Source organism: Oncorhynchus gorbuscha, linkage group LG02 (genome assembly GCF_021184085.1).
Source record: "Oncorhynchus gorbuscha isolate QuinsamMale2020 ecotype Even-year linkage group LG02, OgorEven_v1.0, whole genome shotgun sequence".
NCBI classification, from domain to species: Eukaryota; Metazoa; Chordata; class Actinopteri; order Salmoniformes; family Salmonidae; genus Oncorhynchus; species Oncorhynchus gorbuscha.
In genome coordinates, this window is record NC_060174.1 from 96,860,632 (window position 1) to 96,883,947 (window position 23,316).

The following is a 23,316-nucleotide window of genomic DNA, read 5'->3' on the forward strand; positions in this document are numbered from 1 at the left end:
TTCCGCTGAAAGCAAGTGACACTGACTCATAACCCCATCTCCTCAGGACATGGAGGGCCTTGTTAACGTTGGCATCAGTCAGCAGCAGCTATACTCAGTCACACTATAATGTGTCCCCAATACACAGCGTGTTATCTCTGTGGGCTTGGTTTCCACCGTTGTAAAACCTCTTAGACTTTCACCCCAGTGGTGAAGTATAATGTTTTTAAACAGGCATGGGCTAGAGCCGACTGTACTCTGATGTCATAAAGGTACTCTTGCTCCCTGGCCTAATGTAGGGGTGAGTCCCAAATGGCTCCCTATGTATAGTGCACCAATTGGGTGTACTGGGAGTGGAACAGCTGTTGACCGGTTGAAGTGCAGTAGAAGAGGAGACAAGTAAAAGAGGAGAAGAAAGGAGAAGAGAAGAGATGAGAAGAAATTAGTGGGGGAGAAAGGAGAAGAGAAGAAAGGAGTGGGGGAGAGAGGAGAAGAGAAGAAAGGAGTGGGGGGAGAGGAGAAGAGAAGAAAGGAGTGGGGGGAGAGGAGAAGAGAAAAGATGAGAAGAAAGGAGTGGGGGGAGAGGAGAAGAGAAAAGATGAGAAGAAAGGAGTGGGGAAGAGAGGAGAAGAGAAAAGATGAGAAGAAAGGAGTGGGGAAGAGAAAAGATAAGAAAGGAGTGGGGAAGAAAGGAGAAGAGAAGAGATGAGAAGAAATTAGTGGGGGAGAAAGGAGAAGAGAAGAAAGGAGTGGGGGAGAGAGGAGAAGAGAAGAAAGGAGTGGGGGGAGAGGAGAAGAGAAGAAAGGAGTGGGGAAGAGAGGAGAAGAGAAAAGATGAGAAGAAAGGAGTGGGGAAGAGAAAAGATAAGAAAGGAGTGGGGAAGAAAGGAGAAGAGAAAAGATGAGAAGAAAGGAGTGGGGAAGAGAGGAGAAGAGAAGAAAGGAGTGGGGAAGAGAGGAGAAGAGAAAAGATGAGAAGAAAGGAGTGGGGAAGAGAAAGGATGAGAAGAAAGGAGTGGGGAAGAGAAAAGATGAGAAGAAAGGAGTGGGGGAGAGAGGAGAAGAGAAAAGATGAGAAGAAAGGAGTGGGGAAGAGAAAAGATAAGAAAGGAGTGGGGAAGAAAGGAGAAGAGAAGAGATGAGAAGAAATTAGTGGGGGAGAAAGGAGAAGAGAAGAAAGGAGTGGGGGAGAGAGGAGAAGAGAAGAAAGGAGTGGGGGGAGAGGAGAAGAGAAGAAAGGAGTGGGGAAGAGAGGAGAAGAGAAAAGATGAGAAGAAAGGAGTGGGGAAGAGAAAAGATAAGAAAGGAGTGGGGAAGAAAGGAGAAGAGAAAAGATGAGAAGAAAGGAGTGGGGAAGAGAGGAGAAGAGAAGAAAGGAGTGGGGAAGAGAGGAGAAGAGAAAAGATGAGAAGAAAGGAGTGGGGAAGAGAAAGGATGAGAAGAAAGGAGTGGGGAAGAGAAAAGATGAGAAGAAAGGAGTGGGGGAGAGAGGAGAAGAGAAAAGATGAGAAGAAAGGAGTGGGGAAGAGAGGAGAAGAGAAGAAAGGAGTGGGGAAGAGAGGAGAAGAGAAAAGATGAGAAGAAAGGAGTGGGGAAGAGAAAGGATGAGAAGAAAGGAGTGGGGAAGAGAAAAGATGAGAAGAAAGGAGTGGGGGAGAGAGGAGAAGAGAAAAGATGAGAAGAAAGGAGTGGGGGAGAGAGGAGAAGAGAAAAGATGAGAAGAAAGGAGTGAGGAAGAAAGGAGAAGAGAAAAGATAAGAAGAAAGGAGTGGAGAAGAGAGGAGAAGAGAAAAGATGAGAAGAAAGGAGTGGGGGAGAGAGGAGAAGAGAAAAGATGAGAAGAAAGGAGTGGGGAAGAGAGGAGAAGAGAAGAAAGGAGTGGGGAAGAAAGGAGAAGAGAAAAGATGAGAAGAAAGGAGTGGGGAAGAGAGGAGAAGAGAAGAAAGGAGTGGGGAAGAAAGGAGAAGAGAAAAGATGAGAAGAAAGGAGTGGGGAAGAGAGGAGAAGAGAAGAAAGGAGTGGGGAAGAGAGGAGAAGAGAAAAGATGAGAAGAAAGGAGTGGGGAAGAGAAAGGATGAGAAGAAAGGAGTGGGGAAGAGAGGAGAAGAGAAGAAAGGAGTGGGGAAGAGAGGAGAAGAGAAAAGATGAGAAGAAAGGAGTGGGGAAGAGAAAGGATGAGAAGAAAGGAGTGGGGAAGAGAAAAGATGAGAAGAAAGGAGTGGGGGAGAGAGGAGAAGAGAAAAGATGAGAAGAAAGGAGTGGGGGAGAGAGGAGAAGAGAAAAGATGAGAAGAAAGGAGTGAGGAAGAAAGGAGAAGAGAAAAGATAAGAAGAAAGGAGTGGAGAAGAGAGGAGAAGAGAAAAGATGAGAAGAAAGGAGTGGGGGAGAGAGGAGAAGAGAAAAGATGAGAAGAAAGGAGTGGGGGAGAGAGGAGAAGAGAAAAGATGAGAAGAAAGGAGTGGGGGAGAGAGGAGAAGAGAAAAGATGAGAAGAAAGGAGTGGGGGAGAGAGGAGAAGAGAAAAGATGAGAAGAAAGGAGTGGGGGAGAGAGGAGAGAGGAGAAGAGAAAAGATGAGAAGAAAGGAGTGGGGGAGAAAGGAGAAGAGAAGAAAGGAGTGGGGGAAAGAGGAGAAGAGAAAAGATGAGAAGAAAGGAGTGGGGAAGAAAGGAGAAGAGAAAAGATGAGAAGAAAGGAGTGGGGGAAAGAGGAGAAGAGAAAAGATGAGAAGAAAGGAGTGGGGGAAAGAGGAGAAGAGAAAAGATGAGAAGAAAGGAGTGGGGGAGAGAGGAGAAGAGAAAAGATGAGAAGAAAGGAGTGGGGGAGAGAGGAGAAGAGAAGAAAGGAGTGGGGGGAGAGAGGAGAAGAGAAGAAAGGAGTGGGGGGAGAGAGGAGAAGAGAAGAAAGGAGTGGGGAAGAGAGGAGAAGGGAAGCGCGTTGAGGAGAGGGGTGAGGAGAGATAAGCTCACCTGAGGTCCAGTCTCCAGGAGTGGTGAAAGTACAACCAGCAGTACACTCTGTCTGGCCATACGCCTCATACACCTACAGACAGCCAGGACAGACAGGATGTTAGCAGGATGTGATATGATCAGTCTGATGGTGTGCTTGTGGCTGCATGCATTTGTGTGTTTGTCAACACATGTGCGTGTGTGTGCGCATGTGTATGCTTATGCATGCAGCTGCATGTGTGTGTTTATCCACCATGTATGTGTGTGTGTGTTTGTGTGTGCGCATTCACGTGTGCATCACTTACCTGACAACCCAGTGCAGCCCTGAGAAACCCCAGTACAGTGGGGGAGGCCGGCGCAGCTCCAGTTACAATCATGCGTAACCTCCCACCCAGGCTGGCCTGCCAACAGAACATGATACTATTACACCAGCCAAACTCCCACAACACACCAGGAATGCAGTCTGTGTTGTTGAAATACAGTGCATCCTGCCTGCCTAGCAACACTTCCACGGGTCACAGTGCATATTCCCATTTTATTGCCTGTACACACGCAGCAAATCAAATCAAAGTTTATTTGTCACGTGCGCCGAAAACAACAGGTGTAGTAGACCTTACAGTGAAATGCTTACATACAGGCCCTAACCAACAGTGTGATTTTTAAGTAAAAAATAGGTATTAGGTGAACAATGGATAAGTAAAGAAATAAAAACAACAGTGAAAAATAACAGAAGTGAGGCTATAAACAGGCACCGGTAAGTCAGGCTAATTGAGGTAGTATGTACATATAGATATGGTTAAATTGACTATACATATATGATAAACAGAGAGTAGCAGTAGTGTAAAAGAGGGGTTGGTGGGTGGTGGGGCACAATGCAGATAGTCCGGGTAGCCAATGTGCGGGGGCACCATATCAGGCCACTCATAGGCAGGAGGAGAAGAGAAGGAATGGAGGAGGGGAGGTGGATACCTGTATCTTACTGAAGAATATCTTATCCCACAGGCTGTCCATGCGGATGATCCCCCTGCTGACCTCTGCCCCTTTTCTCTTCGCTGCAAAGTTCAGCAGCCAACGCTTCAATGGGGTGTTGGCCTGGCTGAATATCTGTAGAGTACACACATAGAAATTCAAGAGAGGGTGTGAGTTGATATAAGATATGAAAAATGAAGGGAGGTGTGTGTGTAGGCGGGGGGGTGTAAAGGCTGGTTCTCTCACCTTGTCGTACATGCGGTTGAGCAGTCGAGGTACCACAGGGAAGATGGTGGGCCGTAAGGCCTTCATGTCATCAGACAACAGGCGGATGTCGCCTTGGAAGAAACCGATCCGGCCACCGTGACAATACACCACAGACTGGGGAAAGAACCTAACAGTTACAACTGAGTCAAAAAGCACTTATTGTATTCAGTTGCATAGATCTGGCCTAATGCCGCTTTCAAGACAACTCGGAACTCGAAAACTCTCAAATATCCACTTGGAAACTAGGGCTCCGACTTTCCCACTTGCAAAATATCAGAATTGACAAACAGGAAACTTAACGCAAAAAAATATATTGATTTTAACTCGGAGGTTCAGAGTTTCTGAGTTGTCTTGAAAGTACCACAATTCACACAGATCTTTGGAACAGTTCCTGTTTTTGAGGTCATGATGAGGACAGGCTCTGCAGGGACTGCCTTTTTTTCTTTCACGTGTTGAAAGACATGATTTGCATAATAGACTGGAGCGCACTGGCAGGGACCATAAAACTTACTGTATATGGAAAAGCCTATTCAACCAGTTCTACAAGGAGAACATGGGTCGTTCCTTTTGAGGATGAACTTAAAGGCGTTTACATTAGTTACATAAAGGTCACATACATTAACAGTGTCTGGGTGTGTGCATTCTTGTGAACATGAAGTATGTGCCTGCTTGTGTTGGAGGGGAAGAGAGGTGGTTTCCTGTGTCTGTGTCTCACACACTAACAAGGAAATAACCTCGGTTGAACCTGTATGGTTGCTTTACCCCTTCAGTACTGAAGCTGATCCAGTGCCAGCTTTGTTGTTTAACTCATAGTAGTTATTCAAAATAATACATATGGGTCTGATCCAAAATCAGTAGTTAGGGACTGAAAACACGAGCTGTGGAACCACAGCTATCGGAAACAACAGACCAAGCCTGCGATTTAAATAGCACCCTATTCCCTTTGTAGTACACTACTTTTGACCAAGGCCCATAGTGCCTTGGTCGAAAGTAGTTCAGTATATAGGGGATAGGATGCCATTTAGGATGCATCCCAAGCTAGAGGCAGCGTGGGGGGTTAACAGCAGGGCTCAAGTTTCCTGTGGGGGCGAAGCTGTTAGAACCGGCAGAAATAATGCACACCCATGACTGTATGAGCCAGCTTATCCAGAGCAAGCAGATGATATGCCTATATAATAATATAATGTCTCAATGAAATCCAACCGCAGATAACCAGGTCAATAACAGCCAAGGACAAGGGTAATCGCCAAGATCCTACATGTCTGAAAATACAGGTACATGTGTACACACACACACACACACACACACACACACACACACACACACACACACACACACACACACACACACACACACACACACACACACACACACACACACACACACACACACACACACACACACACACACACACACACACACACACACACACACACACACACACACACACACAAAGAGGAGCAACACCCATACCAACAGCTATACAGATGAAAGCTTAGTGTGGGCTTTGTTTGAGACATTACCTGGATGAGTCTTTCAAACATGTGCGCCAGAGGCAGGAAGGAGATAAGAACGTCGTCTTGGTTTGGGAATATTACTTTCTGTGGCATGGGGAAGAAGAAAAGTGGTTAGCAGGGGATTAGAACCGCCCCATCGGGTACACAATAGTTGAATCAACGTTGTTTCCACGTCATTTCAGCGAAATTACATTGAACCAATGCAGAATAGATGTTGAATTGACTTCTGTGCCCAGTGGGGTTTGTTTCTCACCACTCAACTGTCAAACATGATCTTAATGAGAAACAGATATTATACACAAGCACACAAAAACAAATAATATATGCCATTTAGCAGACGCTTTTATCCAAAGCGACTTACAGTCATGTGTGCATACATTCTACGTATGGGTGGTCCCAGGGATTGAACCCACTACCCTGGCGTTACAAGCGCCATGCTCTACCAACTGAGCTACAGAAGGACCACAAATACATTTGTGCATTGTACATTTCCATCTTGTTATTGTCCCATGTAAGATATGGGACTTTAAGCCATTTAGTGAGTCTTACATCTAATATTGTTACATAAATGGGACATTTAGCACCTACTCAAGATAAATACTGTACAAGGGACATTTCTTCCACAGAAAGGGTCAGCTGTACCATAGTCCGATGGAACTTACATCTGTCACTTTGAGGAAGCCTGAGAAATCAGCCACAACATTCCCGTGTGTCAGCATGACTCCCTTTGGGTTTCCTTTGTAGGAGAGGGACAGAAAACAGTGCAACAAAATCAACGGACTCCTCCTCCACCTGGTCTCAACAATGGATAGCACGCTATTCCCTTATAGTGCAATATTTAGGACTATGGTAAATGGATGGAAAGGGGTTTCCTTTTGGGACCCATCCAATATCAATCGATGGAAAACAACAAGGTTAGAACTATATATCCGGAAAAACAAGTTAGCAGCCTAGGAACGAACATAATTATCATTGTGGCACTTGTTTTTCAGGCTACACATGAACAGTATGTGTTTTGCTTTGCCATAGTGGGAGCAACCTGAGTTGAATAACCCTGTAACAGCCTTTGGAACACACACACTCAGAGAGACAGCAGTTGGCCTCAGGGCAGGCGTGTAACAAGTGCACCAGGGAAGACATCCACCATGGGAAAACACATACTGGCTGATGGAAGTTACACTGAAAGACCAACAGATGGCACTCTTTCCATGATTGCAGCGGGCTGCTTGTGACTAAAGCCGTGGTTACATGTGTGGAAGTACCAGGGTATTCTATATGACTGTATTTGTGGCCAGACCGTAATAAAATTACCAAGCGTCTTACATTGTTGCCCCTATTACTATGTAACTCCACAGTAATAACTCAAGTAACATAGTAGTTACGTAGCTGTTACTTTTTAAATTACATGGGAACAAGGTTGTTGTCTATTGTCTGTAAAGGTTGTTACATTGTAACTAGATAGTAATTATAAAGGTTATACCCTACTGTGTTTCACTTTACATTAAGTTGCTTGCTCCTGGGTAGGTACATGATAATTAAAAGTATATCTTATGTAACTACATTGTTCTTGTATCACACTTGATTCGGTATATGTAGCCTTTGAGCCAGGTCATAACATAGAAATAAACCAATTTAATATGACCAGTAGTTTATGACAGGGTGTGGCTTATCACAATTGTTGTTACCAGGTCCGAGCCTATTTATCAACCCTGGCATTACATGTGGATTCAATGGTTGTGGCATCTTGTAGTTACATGCAGGGTTGGGTAGGTTACTTTCTCAAATGTGATCTGTTGCAGTTACAAGTTACCTGTCTGAAAATGTAATGAGTAACGTAACTCAGTAATGTAATCGGATTGCATGCGGTTACTTTTAGATTACTTCCCCCTTAAGAGGCCTTAGAAGAAGACAAAAATGTATGTTACCAATTGAACGACATCTATTGCAGGATAAATCAATGTTAAAGTTTACATAGCTGGTCATATGTGGATGCTCAATTTTACTTTATGGGTTGGTTATGTAGGCTTCTTCTAACCCATCGCTTTCTGCTACATATAATACGATTTACATTTTATCTTTACATTAAAAACCAAAGTCTATCAGAATTCCAGTCATTCCAATAAATGTTATACCCCTTGATCTTCAAGAATAGGACTTGGAAATATGGGAGTATAGATTAACCAAAGTGTTCTACCTGAGCATGACCCAAAAACTAAGGACTTATTAGCCAGCCCTACTCTGATGTTTATGATTTTTGTTGTAATGGAGGACTGATTTGGCTCATTGATTCAAGTTTTTTTTTTATGCTGCGCTCATGGAAAGGCATGCTTTGCCAAGAGTATGCAAAGCTGTCATCAAGGCAAAGGGTGGCTACTTTGAAGAACATAAAATCTAAAATATATTTTGATTTGTTTAACACTTTTTTTGGTTACTACATGATTCCTTATGTGTTATTTCGTAGTTTTGATGTCTTCACTATTATTATACAATGTAGAAAATAGTAAAATAAAGAAAAACCCTGGAATGAGTAGGTGTGTCCAAAATTCTGACTGGTTCTGTATATATAATTTCTAAGTCCAAAAAAGGATGTAGCAACTACAGATTGCCCCTTTAAGTCTATCAAAAGTTTGCAAGTTTCAGCATGTGTCCATTACGCCTATGGATTTTTTTTTTATCAGCATGAATTAGATTAGAATAAAAGTAGGGTTTTTATTGCTCATAGGTTGGGATCAGCACTATGCAGCTGTTGCAAGAGCCCATTTTTCAATGGCTGTCCACTGGTTTCAAAAACAATGATTGATCGGCAGCTTAAACTTCTTGAATTCAACCATTATTGGGTTCAAATACACATTTAGATTTGTGAACAGCCATCCACAACAACCACAATCCATGAGGCACAAATAGCTCAATGAGAGAGCAGCAGTGTGATTCACATCAATGCACTATGTAGATATCAATAATAAGTGATATCCGTATCACCATAGTCTACACTACTACTGTCATCCTTACCACCAAGCGTTTATTCAAGTTGGATAATCTTTGGATGCCGACAGCAGTCACACCATTGGAAGACATAGCTTGGACTGTAGCCTACAAAAGCCTAATCCTGCTCTTTCCCCGATCCATCAAACACATTTAGTGTGTCATTATAGTGGTCTCTGACTTGTGGTCAGACTCACTCAGGTGGAACAAACTTAAACCTGCGCCTTTTTTTCAATGCTGCTTTAAATGTCATTGAGAAAACAAAGTGTCAAACATCCTTTCTGAATTTAAAAGTAATCCTCAAAGCAATCATCTAGTTTTTCATTTTCATAAGTATCGGTAATCTGATTACAATATTTTGCTGGTAACGTAACAGATTACAGTTAACGTTTTTTTGTAATCCCTTACATGTAACGGGTTACATGTAATCAGTTACTTCCCAACCCTGGTACATGTAACAAGGACAGAGTTTGGTTTGAGTTATTAACATGGTAATTCACAGGTGACTTTTAAATGTGTAATTACAAAACATTAGTTACATAGTGGTACAAGAACATGTGTAATAACATCAGTAGTTACACATCTGAATCAACCTTCAGCAAGTGGATGTGTGATTACACATTCGTTGTTCCAATTGTGTAATATCTGATAGTGCTACAACCTTATTACCATCTAATTACATAGTAACACCTACAGTATGTAACTACTATATTGCTAATGCAGTTATTACTGTGTTGGTTACAGTACATGGTAATAGGGGCAACTTAATGTAAAGTGTTACCCAATGAATTTAACAGTATTGACAATATTTGTTATTATGTTTTAGCAAAGTAACATTAGCCAAAATGCATAGAATTGCAGGAAATTAGTTTTAAAACTGAAACCTTTTTTCTTAGCACCATTACAGAATATGTAGTATCACATGAAATTAGCTTTAAAACTGAAACATTTTCTCTCAGCTCCATAGAGAATTGTGTAGAATTTCAGGAAATTGGCTTCAATGCAGAAATGGCTCTGAAAGTGGGGCGTCTAAAATGTTCTGTAAAATTCAGCCATGCCGACGGGACGACCACGCCCATTGCCATGCCGACGGGCCGACCACACCCATTGCCATGCCTACGGGCCGACCACACCCATTGCCATGCCCTCCTGCCACGCCCACCACCTAAGCCCCTTTTGATGCAGAAAAAACCCTTTAACTGCCTTTCCCTCTGAAGTCTCACTGTTAATAAGGGCCCTACCATGACCATTACTGTACCATTTCAACCCTGATACATGGCATTGGCTTTAAGTGCTCAGAGGGAGGCCTCTTCCTGTTAATAATCTGTCACACACGATGAGAGAAACAATAGACACGCTTCATAAAGTTGTCCTGAAACAGACCAAAGCTTCCGTCAGGGTTGGACTTGAACCAGGGATTGTGGAGGAACTCTTCAGATACTGCATTACTGAGTTAATACACATCAATATTGTGATCAGTATTGCCCCCCTCCACCTCTCTCCACACCACTGCCACTCTCTGTTGTCATCTATGCATAGTCACTTTAATTAACTCTACCTACATGTACATACTACCTCAACTAACCGGTGCCCCCGCACATTGACTCTGTAACGGCACCCCCTGTATAGATTGTTATTTTTTTACTGCTGCTCTTTAATTACTTGTTACTTTTATCTCTTATTCTTATCCATATTTTTTGAAACTGCACTGTCGGTTAGGGGCTCGAAAGTAAGCATTTCACTGTAAGGTCCACAACTTGTCACGCCTTGGTCATTGTATTTTGTGTTTTTGTTATATGTTTGGGTAGGCCAGGGTGTGACATGGGTTTATATGTTGTTTTCGTATTGGGGTTTGTATTATTTGGGATCGCGGCTGATTAGGGGTGTTGTATAGGCTTGGCTGCCTGAGGCGATTCTCAATCAGAGTCAGGTGATCCTCGTTGTCTCTGATTGGGGACCGTATTTAGGCAGCCTGAGTTTCGCTTTGTATTTTGTGGGTGATTGTTCCTGTCTCTGTGTTGTAGTCACCAGATAGGCTGTAATTAGTTTCTCGTTCCGTTTGTTGTTTTCGTCTTTCAGTTATTTCATGTACCGCATTTTCATTCATTAAAGTCATGATTAACCAACACGCTGCATTTCGGTCCGACTCTCTTCTTTCAACAGACGAACGCCGTTACACACCTGTTGTATTCGGCACATGTGACTAATAACATTTGATTCAATTTGATCAGCTTGTAAGAATAAGACACTTTGGCGAGCTATAGTTTATCTGGTGGCTAGATGGAGATACCTGTGGTACCACTGGTGAAGCACACGATGGACAGATCTTCTGGTGTAGGTGGCTGTGGGGAACAAAAGCACAGTCAGGAAATAGTCCGAATGAGATCATGAACTCATTGATATCACCTTCAGATAATAGTCAATGTTATATTAGCCCATCTCAGGCATTTAAAGCAATATGTGAATGTAGAAGATGGTCACGTAAAACGAGAATACAAAACACTCACAGACTTAAAGTGCTATGTGAGATCAAAAGCGATACAATACAGTATGCATTTTAAACAGTGGTTACTACAGTAACAGACAGCTAAAGAATGTTTGCAGACCTTCTCTACTGTGTTGTCTTGGATGGTGTGATCTCAATTCTAACACAATAGCACACATAGATTGCAATCAAAGGGAACCAATTGGTTTGTACTCAGGTCTCAAAAGCACAAATCTGAATTGTATAACTTTTTTTTCCCACATTCAAACATTTAAGTACACATTCAACACAACCCGCATACAGAACAGAAATAGATCATGGAGGGAAAACTGTCACCCAGCCAGAGATCCTGTCTAAAATATGTCTAAAACATAAGAAAACATAGTCAGCACCACGCTGAGGTCTTCCTGCATTCTGCCTGTGCAGAGCGCGGCAGACAGGGACAGACCGTATACATCTCCAGGCTGGATGCTGTCCAACTGACACCATATTCCCTATTTAGTGCACTACTTTAAGGTGAGAGTTGGGCGGCATCGATTGAGTAGGGAATAGGTTGCTATTTGAGACACAGACAACTAACTAGACCAGACATATAAGACTGAACTCACCAGGGGCTTTCTGTGGTTGTCTCTGCCCAGATCCTGGATGGGACGGCAGCATGCAAACAAGCACATTATCTTGTGTTAGATAATCATTAGAAGAACCATAAAACACAGCCATAATAAAGTGGAAGGGACTAAATATCTGAACAACTCTCTCTTGCTTGCATAGTTTTACACTAGATTCATTTAGTAAACTGTAACGGAAGCATTCTTTCTTTATTTGACAAAATGTAGGATTTAACCATAACTTTCGCCTCTTTCATAATGTTTGTTTTTTGTTGACATGGTAATTTACAGCAAGGAAGTGAAACAGGCTAGACCTGTTCAAGATACCACCATGTTCTGCAGAGATAATAATGCCTATCTCTTGCCCTCAGAGGGCTAGTACATGGATTACAGTAAACACTGTACATACTACAGTCTTTATTAAGTTATAGCCAACACACCAGTCATACATTAGTGTTTGGAGTGTTCGGAGTACATAGACATGGAGCCATTGAAGTGTTGTTCATACTTCTCCAAAGAATCAGTTGTGTGGCTTGCAAGCAGTGGAAAGAGTACACAGCTGAGCTACAGGTCTCTGCATAGACAGGGTTGGGCTTTGATACATTATATTAGCTGAGCTGAGGCCTCTCTCCCTCCCCACCTGAAGCCCCTCCCTCCCCTCTCCATGAGAATCTACTCTCCCCCTCCCTCTCTCCCTCTCTCCCCTCTCCCTACCCCCATACACTACTCCTCCATCACCTGTGCCCCCCTACACACTATCCCTACCTCCACATCTTGCATGGACTGGACGATGACCCCGCAGCCCGCCCCCTCCTCCAGCAGGGCAGGATCAAAGGGGTCCATCAGGATGATTCTCTTCAGCCCAGGGGTCTCCTGCCTCTCCACGTTACCCAAAAGCACCTGGGCCTTCTCAGGCTTGTCACAGATTACTGTGACGATGTCCGCTGAAAGACAGCACACAAAAGGCCCCCACTTCTTGTGTGAGAAATAGAAGACACATACATGATCCAATTAGCTAGTAAACACACAGATAACTACTGCTCTACACACAGATTTCCATTTCACGGCCTTGGAGCAGAGAAAAATTATGTTGGGACACTGGGCCAAAACCAAAGCACTGTGTAACTGAGGGGCAGTTGGAAAGAGATGAATAACATGACAGAGTTTGATGTCAGTTAACTGATTAGTGTCAAACTGAAGGATGGAAAGTCCTGAGGACATGGGGAAGGAGGAAAGTGTAACGACAGAGAGAGGCTCTCCATTCCTCCCAAACCAACTGAGCTAAGCTCATTACCACCAGCATAAGGCGAAGGTGAGCCCTAACCTGATTCCTCTGTGTGTGTGTGTGTGTGTGTGTGTGTGTGTGTGTGTGTGTGTGTGTGTGTGTGTGTGTGTGTGTGTGTGTGTGTGTGTGTGTGTGTGTGTGTGTGTGTGTGTGTGTGTGTGTGTGTGTGTGTGTGTGTGTGTGTGTGTGTGTGTGTGTGTGTGTGTGTGTGTGTGTGTGTGTGTGTGTGTGTGTGTGTGTGTGTGAGAGAGAGAGAGAGAGAGGAGCTAGAGGGATTGTGTGTCTGAAACACAACACAATAAAACAGAATTCTCTAGTCTAAGGACAACTGTTCAGGAAGGGAAGGACGAGTGTCTCAGCTTATGAGCGTCATCTATAGCAGGGATGGGCAACTTTGATGGGGTGGGGGCCACAAAACCACTGAACTCTTCATGAGGGGCCGCAGTTGCTCGCGGGTCTGCGTACCCACATGTGCATACCCTAGACAGAGTTTCCCAAATATATATATATATAATAAATATAGAATATATAGAATAAATATAGAATAACTTTTTTGGGTGGGTATCAATCCGAGGGCCTTCAAAACCCACGGCCGCCTGAATCCTAAACAACTAAAATGTAACATAATTTTTTAACACAACTGGACCCCAAATACTTATCATAATAACTGGTCCATGAAACTAAATAAATGTTCCTTTTAAAATAAAAGGAAGAGTCTCAGATCTAGTGCTATAGGTTAATAAAGAGAAGACGGGGCAAGGTAGGGCATGTGCCAACACAATAGGTTATGCGTTGGCATACACCTGTATGGCATAACCCCGGCCTAGCTATAGAATTACACCAGCACACAACAAGCTCCAGCAGCCAGTGGTGTATATTCATAGTAGCCGAGGACAACAACAACTAAAAACGTGCTGTATGTGTATGACATAGACCGTTTAAGCAACATGAAAGAAGAGGATGGCATTGGCGTTTCTCTACAAGTAGGGTGAGTCAACATGTTTTTTCTATTTGCACACACACACACACACACACACACACACACACACACACACACACACACACACACACACACACACACACACACACACACACACACACACACACACACACACACACACACACACACACACACACACACACACACACACACACACACACACACACACACACACCACACACAGAAATCAGTACCATGGACAGCCACATCATCTTTAGCTTATGTTGATTGGACTAAATAGTTTTTGATATATTTTAGTTGTCACTGTATTAGACGAAGCAGAGGTGATTAGATAATGTTGAAATGTTGAAGTTGAAATGGTTCTGGAATGGTGGAGGCAGATTCTGTTTTCTTTAAGACTTGCGGTAAAACTCTGTGGTTCTAAATCAATAGTTGTTTAGTAGTCAGAAAATGTGGGGAACATTAACTTATCATGCTGTAGTTCATGTAACTGTAACATGCAATATGCTTTGTGGACTTCACCAGACAGAGGTTGCTCTCCGGTTTAGTGATGAAACAAAGGTGTGGTTGAATTTATTCTGCCACTGTGTTCTTATTGTCTCTGCCTTAGGCATATCTATATATCACAGTGGTAAGGCATTTGAACTAACAGGTTGTAGAGAAAACAACGTAATTATCACAACACATAGGTTGTAATATGGATTTTTTTTCTGGATGCTAATCCTTGGTGATTTTAATCACGCACCGCTAATGCCAGCAGTACAGTTACTGTAGGGCTCTGTCCCAAATGGATCCCTAATTCCCTATGTCGTGCACTAGATTTGACCAAGGCCCATAGAGGTGAATAGGGTGGCATAAGGGACACAGAAATCTGAAATCTGCTAGTCTTACCAGTGTTGATGATGTAGCGTATGGCATCAGGCCCTAGTGTGTCATACAGAGGCACCACCACCATAGAGTAGGTGTAGCAGGCCAGCTCCGAAATGATCCACTGCAATTAGAGACAGACAGGTCAAAAGGAGGCCAGGGCACCGTTGCCATAAAGCGCAATAAAAAAAAATCCTCCACGAATGGAGTTGGAGCTGTTAACCTTTATATTATGTCAGAACAATTGGAAATCAGTGTCTTGTCCCAAATGGCACCCTATTCCCTATATAGTGCACTACTTTTAATAGGGGTCTGGTCAAAAATATTGCACTATGTAGGGAATGGGTGCCATTTGAGACACACATAATGTCTCGCTTTGACAATGACCTCACCTCTGGCCTGTTTTGTGCAAACACTCCGATGAACTGATCTGGGCACGGCGTGCAGCCCTGGCTCAGCAGCCCCGACCCTAAGTACTCCGCCCGGGTTGTGACCTGGAAGTGAAAATGAATGGGCAGCAGCTGAGCGTATGTTGAAACAAGAAATATGCCAGTATAAAAAAATATAAAACAAGCTTGTTTACGCTATGCTCTCCTCAACTGTCATGATGTCATAGATCAAATATTGGAGCAGTGTTTTTGTAACTCCAGAATCCTTCCAGCTGCAGCATTCCAACACTGAAGTGTTTATAAGCTTCCTGAATAAATCACTCTCAGTAACATAGAAGATCAAATACCATGAATAGAATGCTTTAGTGTAAATCAACTTGAAATACAACTGTGTGTTGCTACAGATGTTTTAGAAGCAGCAGACGTAGGAAGTACTGTAAACTGAGCATCTGTTGATCAACCACATGACACATCCAAGTGGAATACAAACTACAAGGACTGAGTTACCTACAGAGCTATAGATTGTTCTTGTGCTTCAGTGTTCTGCACAGAGGTAGTTCCACTCTGTGCTTACCTCTTTATAGGACAGCCACTTGTAAGGCTTTTCGGGTAGCCGGGAGCCTAAGCAAGGTCCATCACCTAGAGACAATACCACAACAGGACGAGTCAGTGAATTTACAAAAACACAGAAACCCCCAAAGGATCACATGACTGACACTCATTGTGACCATGCATGTACAGTCTCTGTTCCTCTATCGATTCCTCTTTAGCAGTCTTTTTACTGGCTACTAACTACAATTGCTGCTCAGCATTATGTTGGAATCAGTCAGTTAGTCAGTTATAAGACCGTCTGCTAAATGACTAATATGTCAATTTAACTACATTTAATTAGTCAGTTAGTCAGTCAGTCAGTCAGCTAGTCAATCAGCAAGTCAGTTAGTCAGCTAGTCAGTCAGTCAGTCTTTTTATTTAATTTATTCCACCTTTATTTAACCAGGTAGGCTAGTTGAGAACAAGTTCTCATTTGCAACTGTGACTTGGCCAATATAAAGCATAGCAGTGTGAGCAGACAACACAGAGTTACACATGGAGTAAACAATTAACAAGTCAATAACACAGTAGAAAAAAAGGGGAGTCTATATACAATGTGTCCAAAAGGCATGAGGAGGAAGGCGAATAATTACAATTTTGCAGATTAACACTGGAGTGATAAATGATCAGATGGTCATGTACAGGTAGAGATATTGGTGTGCAAAAGAGCAGAAAAGTAAATAAATAAAAACAGTATGGGGATGAGGTAGGTGAAAATGGGTGGGCTATTTACCAATAGGCTATGTACAGCTGCAGCGATTGGTTAGCTGCTCAGATAGCTGATGTTTGAAGTTGGTGAGGGAGATAAAAGTCTCCAGCTTCAGCGATTTTTGCAATACGTTCCAGTCACAGGCAGCAGAGTACTGGAACGAAAGGCGGCCAAATGAGGCTTTAGGGATGATCAGTGAGATACACCTGCTGGAGCGCGTGCTACGGATGGGTGTTGCCATCGTGACCAGTGAACTGAGATAAGGCGGAGCTTTACCTAGCATGGACTTGTAGATGACCTGGAGCCAGTGGGTCTGGCGACGAATATGTAGCGAGGGCCAGCCGACTAGAGCATACAAGTCGCAGTGGTGGGTGGTATAAGGTGCTTTAGTGACAAAACGGATGGCACTGTGATAGACTGCATCCAGTTTTCTGAGTAGAGTGTTGGAAGCCATTTTGTAGATGACATCGCCGAAGTCAAGGATCGGTAGGATAGTCAGTTTTACTAGGGTAAGCTTGGCGGCGTGAGTGAAGGAGGCTTTGTTGCAGAATAGAAAGCCGACTCTTGATTTGATTTTCGATTGGAGATGTTTGATATGAGTCTGGAAGGAGAGTTTGCAGTCTAGCCAGACACCTAGGTACTTATAGATGTCCACATATTCAAGGTCGGAACCATCCAGGGTGGTGATGCTAGTCGGGCATGCAGGTGCAGGCAGCGATCGGTTGAAAAGCATGCATTTGGTTTTACTAGCGTTTAAGAGCAGTTGGAGGCCACGGAAGGAGTGTTGTATGGCATTGAAGCTCGTTTGGAGGTTAGATAGCCCAGTGTCCAATGACGGGCCGAAAGTATATAGAATGGTGTCGTCTGCGTAGAGGTGGATCAGGGAATCGCCCGCAGCAAGAGCAACATCATTGATATATACAGAGAAAAGAGTCGGCCCGAGAATTGAACCCTGTGGCACCCCCATAGAGACTGCCAGAGAACCGGACAGCATGCCCTCCGATTTGACACACTGAACTCTGTCTGCAAAGTAATTGGTGAACCAGGCAAGGCAGTCATCCGAAAAACCGAGGCTACTGAGTCTGCCGATAAGAATATGGTGATTGACAGAGTCGAAAGCCTTGGCAAGGTCGATGAAGACGGCTGCACAGTACTGTCTTTTATCGATGGCGGTTATGATATCGTTTAGTACCTTGAGTGTGGCTGAGGTGCACCCGTGACCGGCTCGGAAACCAGATTGCACAGCGGAGAAGGTAGGGTGGGATTCGAGATGGTCAGTGACCTGTTTGTTGACTTGGCTTTCGAAGACCTTAGATAGGCAGGGCAGGATGGATATAGGTCTGTCACAGTTTGGGTCCAGGGTGTCTCCCCCTTTGAAGAGGGGGATGACTGCGGCAGTCAGTCAGTCTGAAATAAGTCAGTCAGTCAGTCTGAAATAAGACTGTCTGCTAAATGACTAATATGTAAATGTAACTATATTTATGTAGTCAGCTAGTCATTCAGCAAGTCAGTTAGTCAGCGAGTCAGTCAGTCAGTCTGTCATAAGACCGTCTGCTAAATGACTAAAATGTAAATATAGTCAGTCAGTTAGTCAGCTAGTCAGTTAATCAGTCAGTCAGTTAATCAGTCAGTCAGTTAATCAGTCAGTCAGTTAATCAGTCAGTCAGTCAGTCAGCTAGTCAGCTAGTCAGTCAGCTAGTCAGTCAGCTAGTCAGTCAGCTAGTCAGTCAGCTAGTCAGTCAGCTAGTCAGCTAGTCAGTCAGCTAGTCAGTCAGCCAGCTAGTCACAGTTAGTGACTAACTGCTCGGCTATTAAAGTGTTTACTTGTACTTAAGATACTTTTTCTAAACTCTTAACACTGCAACACACCGACATCACACAATTAGACAAATAGTAAATGTTCTGCTCAAAACCACATTTTGTTCATTAAATACCAACTCCGCATTTCAAAATGCAAAAAAACGTTGTTTACCGACACTCTCTATAAAAACACGGCAAACCAGACTCAATATCTAATCATTTTGTCAAAACACTAGCATTTTTTCTATTTAAGAGCAACATATAGTCAATCATAGCATAACAACTTTCAAAATACTAACAGTTGATGGCATTACAAAAACTGCATTATTTTTCATGTTTCAGTTCTAACTGCATACAATAGACAATATGAAATACACCGTTTTTTATAATTCCATTTCCTTTTACTGTAAACCACTCTACATTGGTTGGTTGAGTGTCGTATGTGTGCCTTTTTGGCAACACACTATCTAAAAGTGAATGAGTCATCTTTACTTTATAGAATGTACAGTAGATAAAATAGTAAGTGACAGAATTGCTGCAGTAAAAACTTTATTAGCAACTTGTGAAATTGTGATCAACAAAAAATCCAACATACATGGCCTTTGGTTCAACAACACATCCAACATACATGACCTTTGGTTCAACAACACATCCAACATACATGACCTTTGGTTCAACAACACCTCCAACACACATGGCCTTTGGTTCAACAACACCTCCAACACACATGGCCTTTGGTTCAACAACACCTCCAACATACATGACCTTTGGTTCAACAACACATCCAACATACATGGCCTTTAGTTCAACAACACCTCCAACATACATGGCCTTTAGTTCAACAACACATCCAACATACATGGCCTTTGGTTCAACAATACCTCCAACATACATGACCTTTGGTTCAACAACACATCCAACATACATGACCTTTGGTTCAACAACACCTCCAACATACATGGCCTTTAGTTCAACAACACATCCAACATACATGGCCTTTGGTTCAACAATACCTCCAACATACATGACCTTTGGTTCAACAACACATCCAACATACATGGCCTTTGGTTCAACAATACCTCCAACATACATGACCTTTAGTTCAACAACACCTCCAACATACATGGCCCTTGGTTCAACAACACCTCCAACATACATGGCCTTTAGTTCAACAACACCTCCAACATACATGGCCTTTAGTTCAACAACACCTCCAACATACATGGCCTTTGGTTCAACAACACCTCCAACATACATGGCCTTTAGTTCCAAATGTGTAAAAATACAACACAATTACAGTAAAAAAGGCACGGAAGGGAAAAAACAGTACAATGCCCCGTCCTGTTCTAATCTATACCATCTTCAGCATTTGGACACATGTTCTCGTCCACATCACATCTTATGTCGTTTCTCGCTATGCACCTTGGATAGAAATGCTTGGCCTGCCTCATCCACTCCTGGCGGTCTTCAGCTGAGATGTCTCTGCAGCCGGCATCCATGGCATCAAGGGGGGACATTTGGTCATGTGGCCGATGATCAAAAATCCGCAATGGGGTTGAGGAAAGGTGAGTAGGGAGGGAGGAAAATGGAAATCCTTGGATGGGCTGAAAACCAGTTTGGGATTGCATGTGAATGGTGTAATTCTACATTGCCCCATGCAATCACAAATGTCCTCGTGTTTCCTCCCTTTCTGCTTCTGGCACCAGTTGTTGGTGGAAGTGCTCAGTGTTGTAGGGACCAATCTGGCATTTCTGCAGGCCCAAACCAGCACTCGAGATTGCAGCACACATTGTGATATTTGCTCCTCTCTGACCCGGCACATCAACGGTGGCCCTTTCCCCGATGACCTTTCTTCCCACACAACGTGTTTTTGCCAGGTTAAAATTTACATTCATTATTTAATGTGGGTTCTGGTTAGCCTCCAACTCCATGACTCTCTGAAAGAAATCAAACACAGGATGTGTAAGTGCTTTTCAGTATGTCCTACTGTATGTACTGTAACCCACACCATCACACCTCCTCCTCCATGCTTCACTGTGGGAACCACACACGTGGAGATCATCCATTCACCTACTCTGCTTCTCACAAGACAAGTGGTTGGAACCAAACATCTCAAATTTGGACTCATCAGAACGAAGGACAGATTTCCACTGGTCTAATGTCCATTGCTCGTGTTTCTTGGCCCAAGCAAATCACTTCTTCTTACTGGTGTCCTTTGGTAGTGATTTCTTTGCAGCAATTCAACCATGAAGGCCTGATTCACGCAGTCTCCTCTGAACAGTTGTTGTTGAGATGTGTCTGTTACTTGAACTCTGTGAAGCATTGATTTGTGCTCCAATTTCTGAGGCTGGTAACTCTAATGAACCTATCCTCTGCAGCAGAGGTAACTCTGTGTCTTCCTTTCCCGTGGTGGTCCTCATGAGAGCCAGTTTCATCATAGCGCTGGATGTTTTTTGCGACTGTACTTGAAGAAACCTTCAAAGTTCTTGAAATGTTCCGTCTTGAAGTAATGATGGACTGCCGTTTCTCTTTGCATATTTGAGCTGTACTTGCCATAATATGGACTTGGTCTTTTACCAAATAGGGATGTCTTCGGTATACCACCCCTACCTTGTCACAACACAACTGATTGGCTCAAACGCATAAGGAAAGAAATTCCACAAATTAGCTTTTAACAAGGCACACCTGTTAATTAAAATGCATACCAGGTGACTACCTCATGAAGTTGGTTGAGAGAATGCCAAGAGTGTGCAAAGACATCATCACGGTAAAGAGTGGTTACTTTGAAGAATCCATTTTTTGGTTACTACATGATTCCAAATGTGTTATTTCATAGTTTTGATGTCTTCGCTATTATTCTACAGTATAGAAAATAGTACAAAAAAAGAAAAACCCTTGAATGAGTAGGTGTGTCCAAACTTTTGACTGGTACTGTATACACAGTCTAGTCTGTCCGCAGTCTGACTTTAGGCCTCACCTCAGATGCTACTTCCAATGCTCTCAGTTGCCATGGTAATCTAGATAGTACTTTATCCCCTCACCAGACGGACCACACAGACAGTGCACCAGCACTTTTTCAGACCACAGTGTGTGTGTGTGTGTGTGTGTGTGTGTGTGTGTGTGTGTGTGTGTGTGTGTGTGTGTGTGTGTGTGTGTGTGTGTGTGTGTGTGTGTGTGTGTGTGTGTGTGTGTGTGTGTGTGTGTGTGTGTGTGTGTGTGTGTGTGTGTGTGTGTGTGTGTGTGTGTGTGAGCGCACACCGGCTATGTGGAGGCCTCTCTGGAACACCTCATACATGGTTTTGGCATCCTCGTGGTAGTGTGTCAGCAGATTATTGGGGCTGTCCCCCAGCATGGACCTGCGAACCCCATCTTCATGCTAGAGACAGACAGACATGAGGAGATAGACACAGACAGTGAGGCTAGGACACACACACCAAAGTAACAACATGGCTATTTCTGGATGTAGTCCAAATATATATTCCAAATCCAAATCCTTATTCTCTAAGCTATGGGAGCCATTATTATTATTGTTATTATGCAAATTGCCAGCTTTTATACATGCTTTAACAGGTACAGTACAGAAGCCTCAGGGCAGAAAGAGAGATTGGTTTACACGTCGAATATCCGTCTTTAGGCCTGAGTGGTTGCTGACACCTAAGTCAGTCTATGATTGTTTATAGTAGTAAAGGGAGGGTTCTAAGCTGACATTGGAATTGTTTTAAGATGGTTATACTATGGATCATTTAGCTATTTGATTTAGAATTGTAGGACCTTTTTAGATATAAACATATATACAATAATTATTTGATAAAACATTTAATTTAGCCTTTCCTACAACAGCCAAGAGAAATGCATTGAATAACACATTCATAAATGTATCATAAGAAACAAGGTTTTGAAGTGTTTGTCCTATATCTAGAAGATATGAGTAAGCCCATGAAATATATATATATATTTTTACACATATTTAACCCCTTTTGGGTAGGCACAAAACTACCTTCATACTTCCAGTAATTTCTTTCAACCAGTATCAGTTACCCTCAGACAAGTCCCGTGACACTTGTGGGAGTCGTGGAGAAAAATGGAGAACACTATCATGTTGGCGAAAGCCTCCCCTTTCCATATAGTGGTCATAATAGTTGGTCAAACCGTTCAAACGCTGCAGAATTTGGGATGTCTCATGGCCTGACAAACACCGCTCCAGCTCTGACACTTCACCGCAGATACGGAAGTGTGACATCGGCTGACAGATTTTGATGGGGATTTATTTATTTATTATTGTTACTTAGATTGACTCTAGGGGGTTTAAATACCCTCCATTCCTCTCCTGATAAATTGAGTACAGAGGCCATTATGGTTTGTGGCAACCGGGCATGTGCATGGGAGTTACTCAGTATGAGAGCTACTCAAAGCAAGAAGGAAAAGGCTAAAGAAAAGGAAGCAGTGGAGCTTAAACTGTACCTGAAAAGTGTCTCTGTGTGTGTGTGTGTGTGTGTGTGTGTGTGTGTGTGTGTGTGTGTGTGTGTGTGTGTGTGTGTGTGTGTGTGTGTGTGTGTGTGTGTGTGTGTGTGTGTGTGTGTGTGTGTGTGTGTGTGTGTGTGTGTGTGTGTGTGTGTGTGTGTGTGTGTGTGTGTGTGTGTGTGTGTGTGAGTGTATGTATGTGTGCGAGCATGCTTCTTCTGTTAATGTAAAACTACAGGGAGACTCCCTGAAAATTCTGATTCGCCAACTGAAACTGGGCTGTTGTGAGGATGTGCCTGAGTCAAGCGGGTGTAAATTAAACGTAATTCCCTTTTTCAGAATGAATCAAACCACCGTTTTCTTTCTTTCATGTGTAGAGGCTCTCCAAATCTGTTTCTTATGATTCATAAATACTTTCCTAAACCTAAATAACCTACAAGATCAGAGTATTTTTAAATCTACCAACTGGTGCTGAAATGGAGATGAATGTGTGTATTTAA

General features: G+C 43.0%; 1 protein-coding gene across 3 annotated transcripts in view; it reads right to left on the reverse strand.

Moving 5' to 3' along the window:
• The window catches only part of LOC124013812 (long-chain-fatty-acid--CoA ligase 6-like), a 102,830-nt gene that overhangs the window by 8,430 nt on the left and 71,084 nt on the right, over window positions 1-23,316 (reverse strand). For all 3 annotated transcript variants that reach the window (XM_046328374.1, XM_046328365.1, XM_046328381.1), the window contains 13 exons: window positions 21,614-21,731; window positions 15,830-15,894; window positions 15,259-15,360; window positions 14,891-14,990; window positions 12,519-12,697; window positions 11,754-11,786; window positions 10,951-11,002; window positions 6,341-6,414; window positions 5,685-5,762; window positions 4,141-4,275; window positions 3,895-4,029; window positions 3,231-3,326; window positions 2,947-3,019 (listed from right to left, as the gene is read on the reverse strand). In XM_046328374.1, coding sequence (XP_046184330.1) covers window positions 2,947-3,019; window positions 3,231-3,326; window positions 3,895-4,029; window positions 4,141-4,275; window positions 5,685-5,762; window positions 6,341-6,414; window positions 10,951-11,002; window positions 11,754-11,786; window positions 12,519-12,697; window positions 14,891-14,990; window positions 15,259-15,360; window positions 15,830-15,894; window positions 21,614-21,731 — 1,240 coding nt within the window. The remainder of the gene's footprint in view (window positions 1-2,946; window positions 3,020-3,230; window positions 3,327-3,894; window positions 4,030-4,140; window positions 4,276-5,684; window positions 5,763-6,340; window positions 6,415-10,950; window positions 11,003-11,753; window positions 11,787-12,518; window positions 12,698-14,890; window positions 14,991-15,258; window positions 15,361-15,829; window positions 15,895-21,613; window positions 21,732-23,316) is intronic.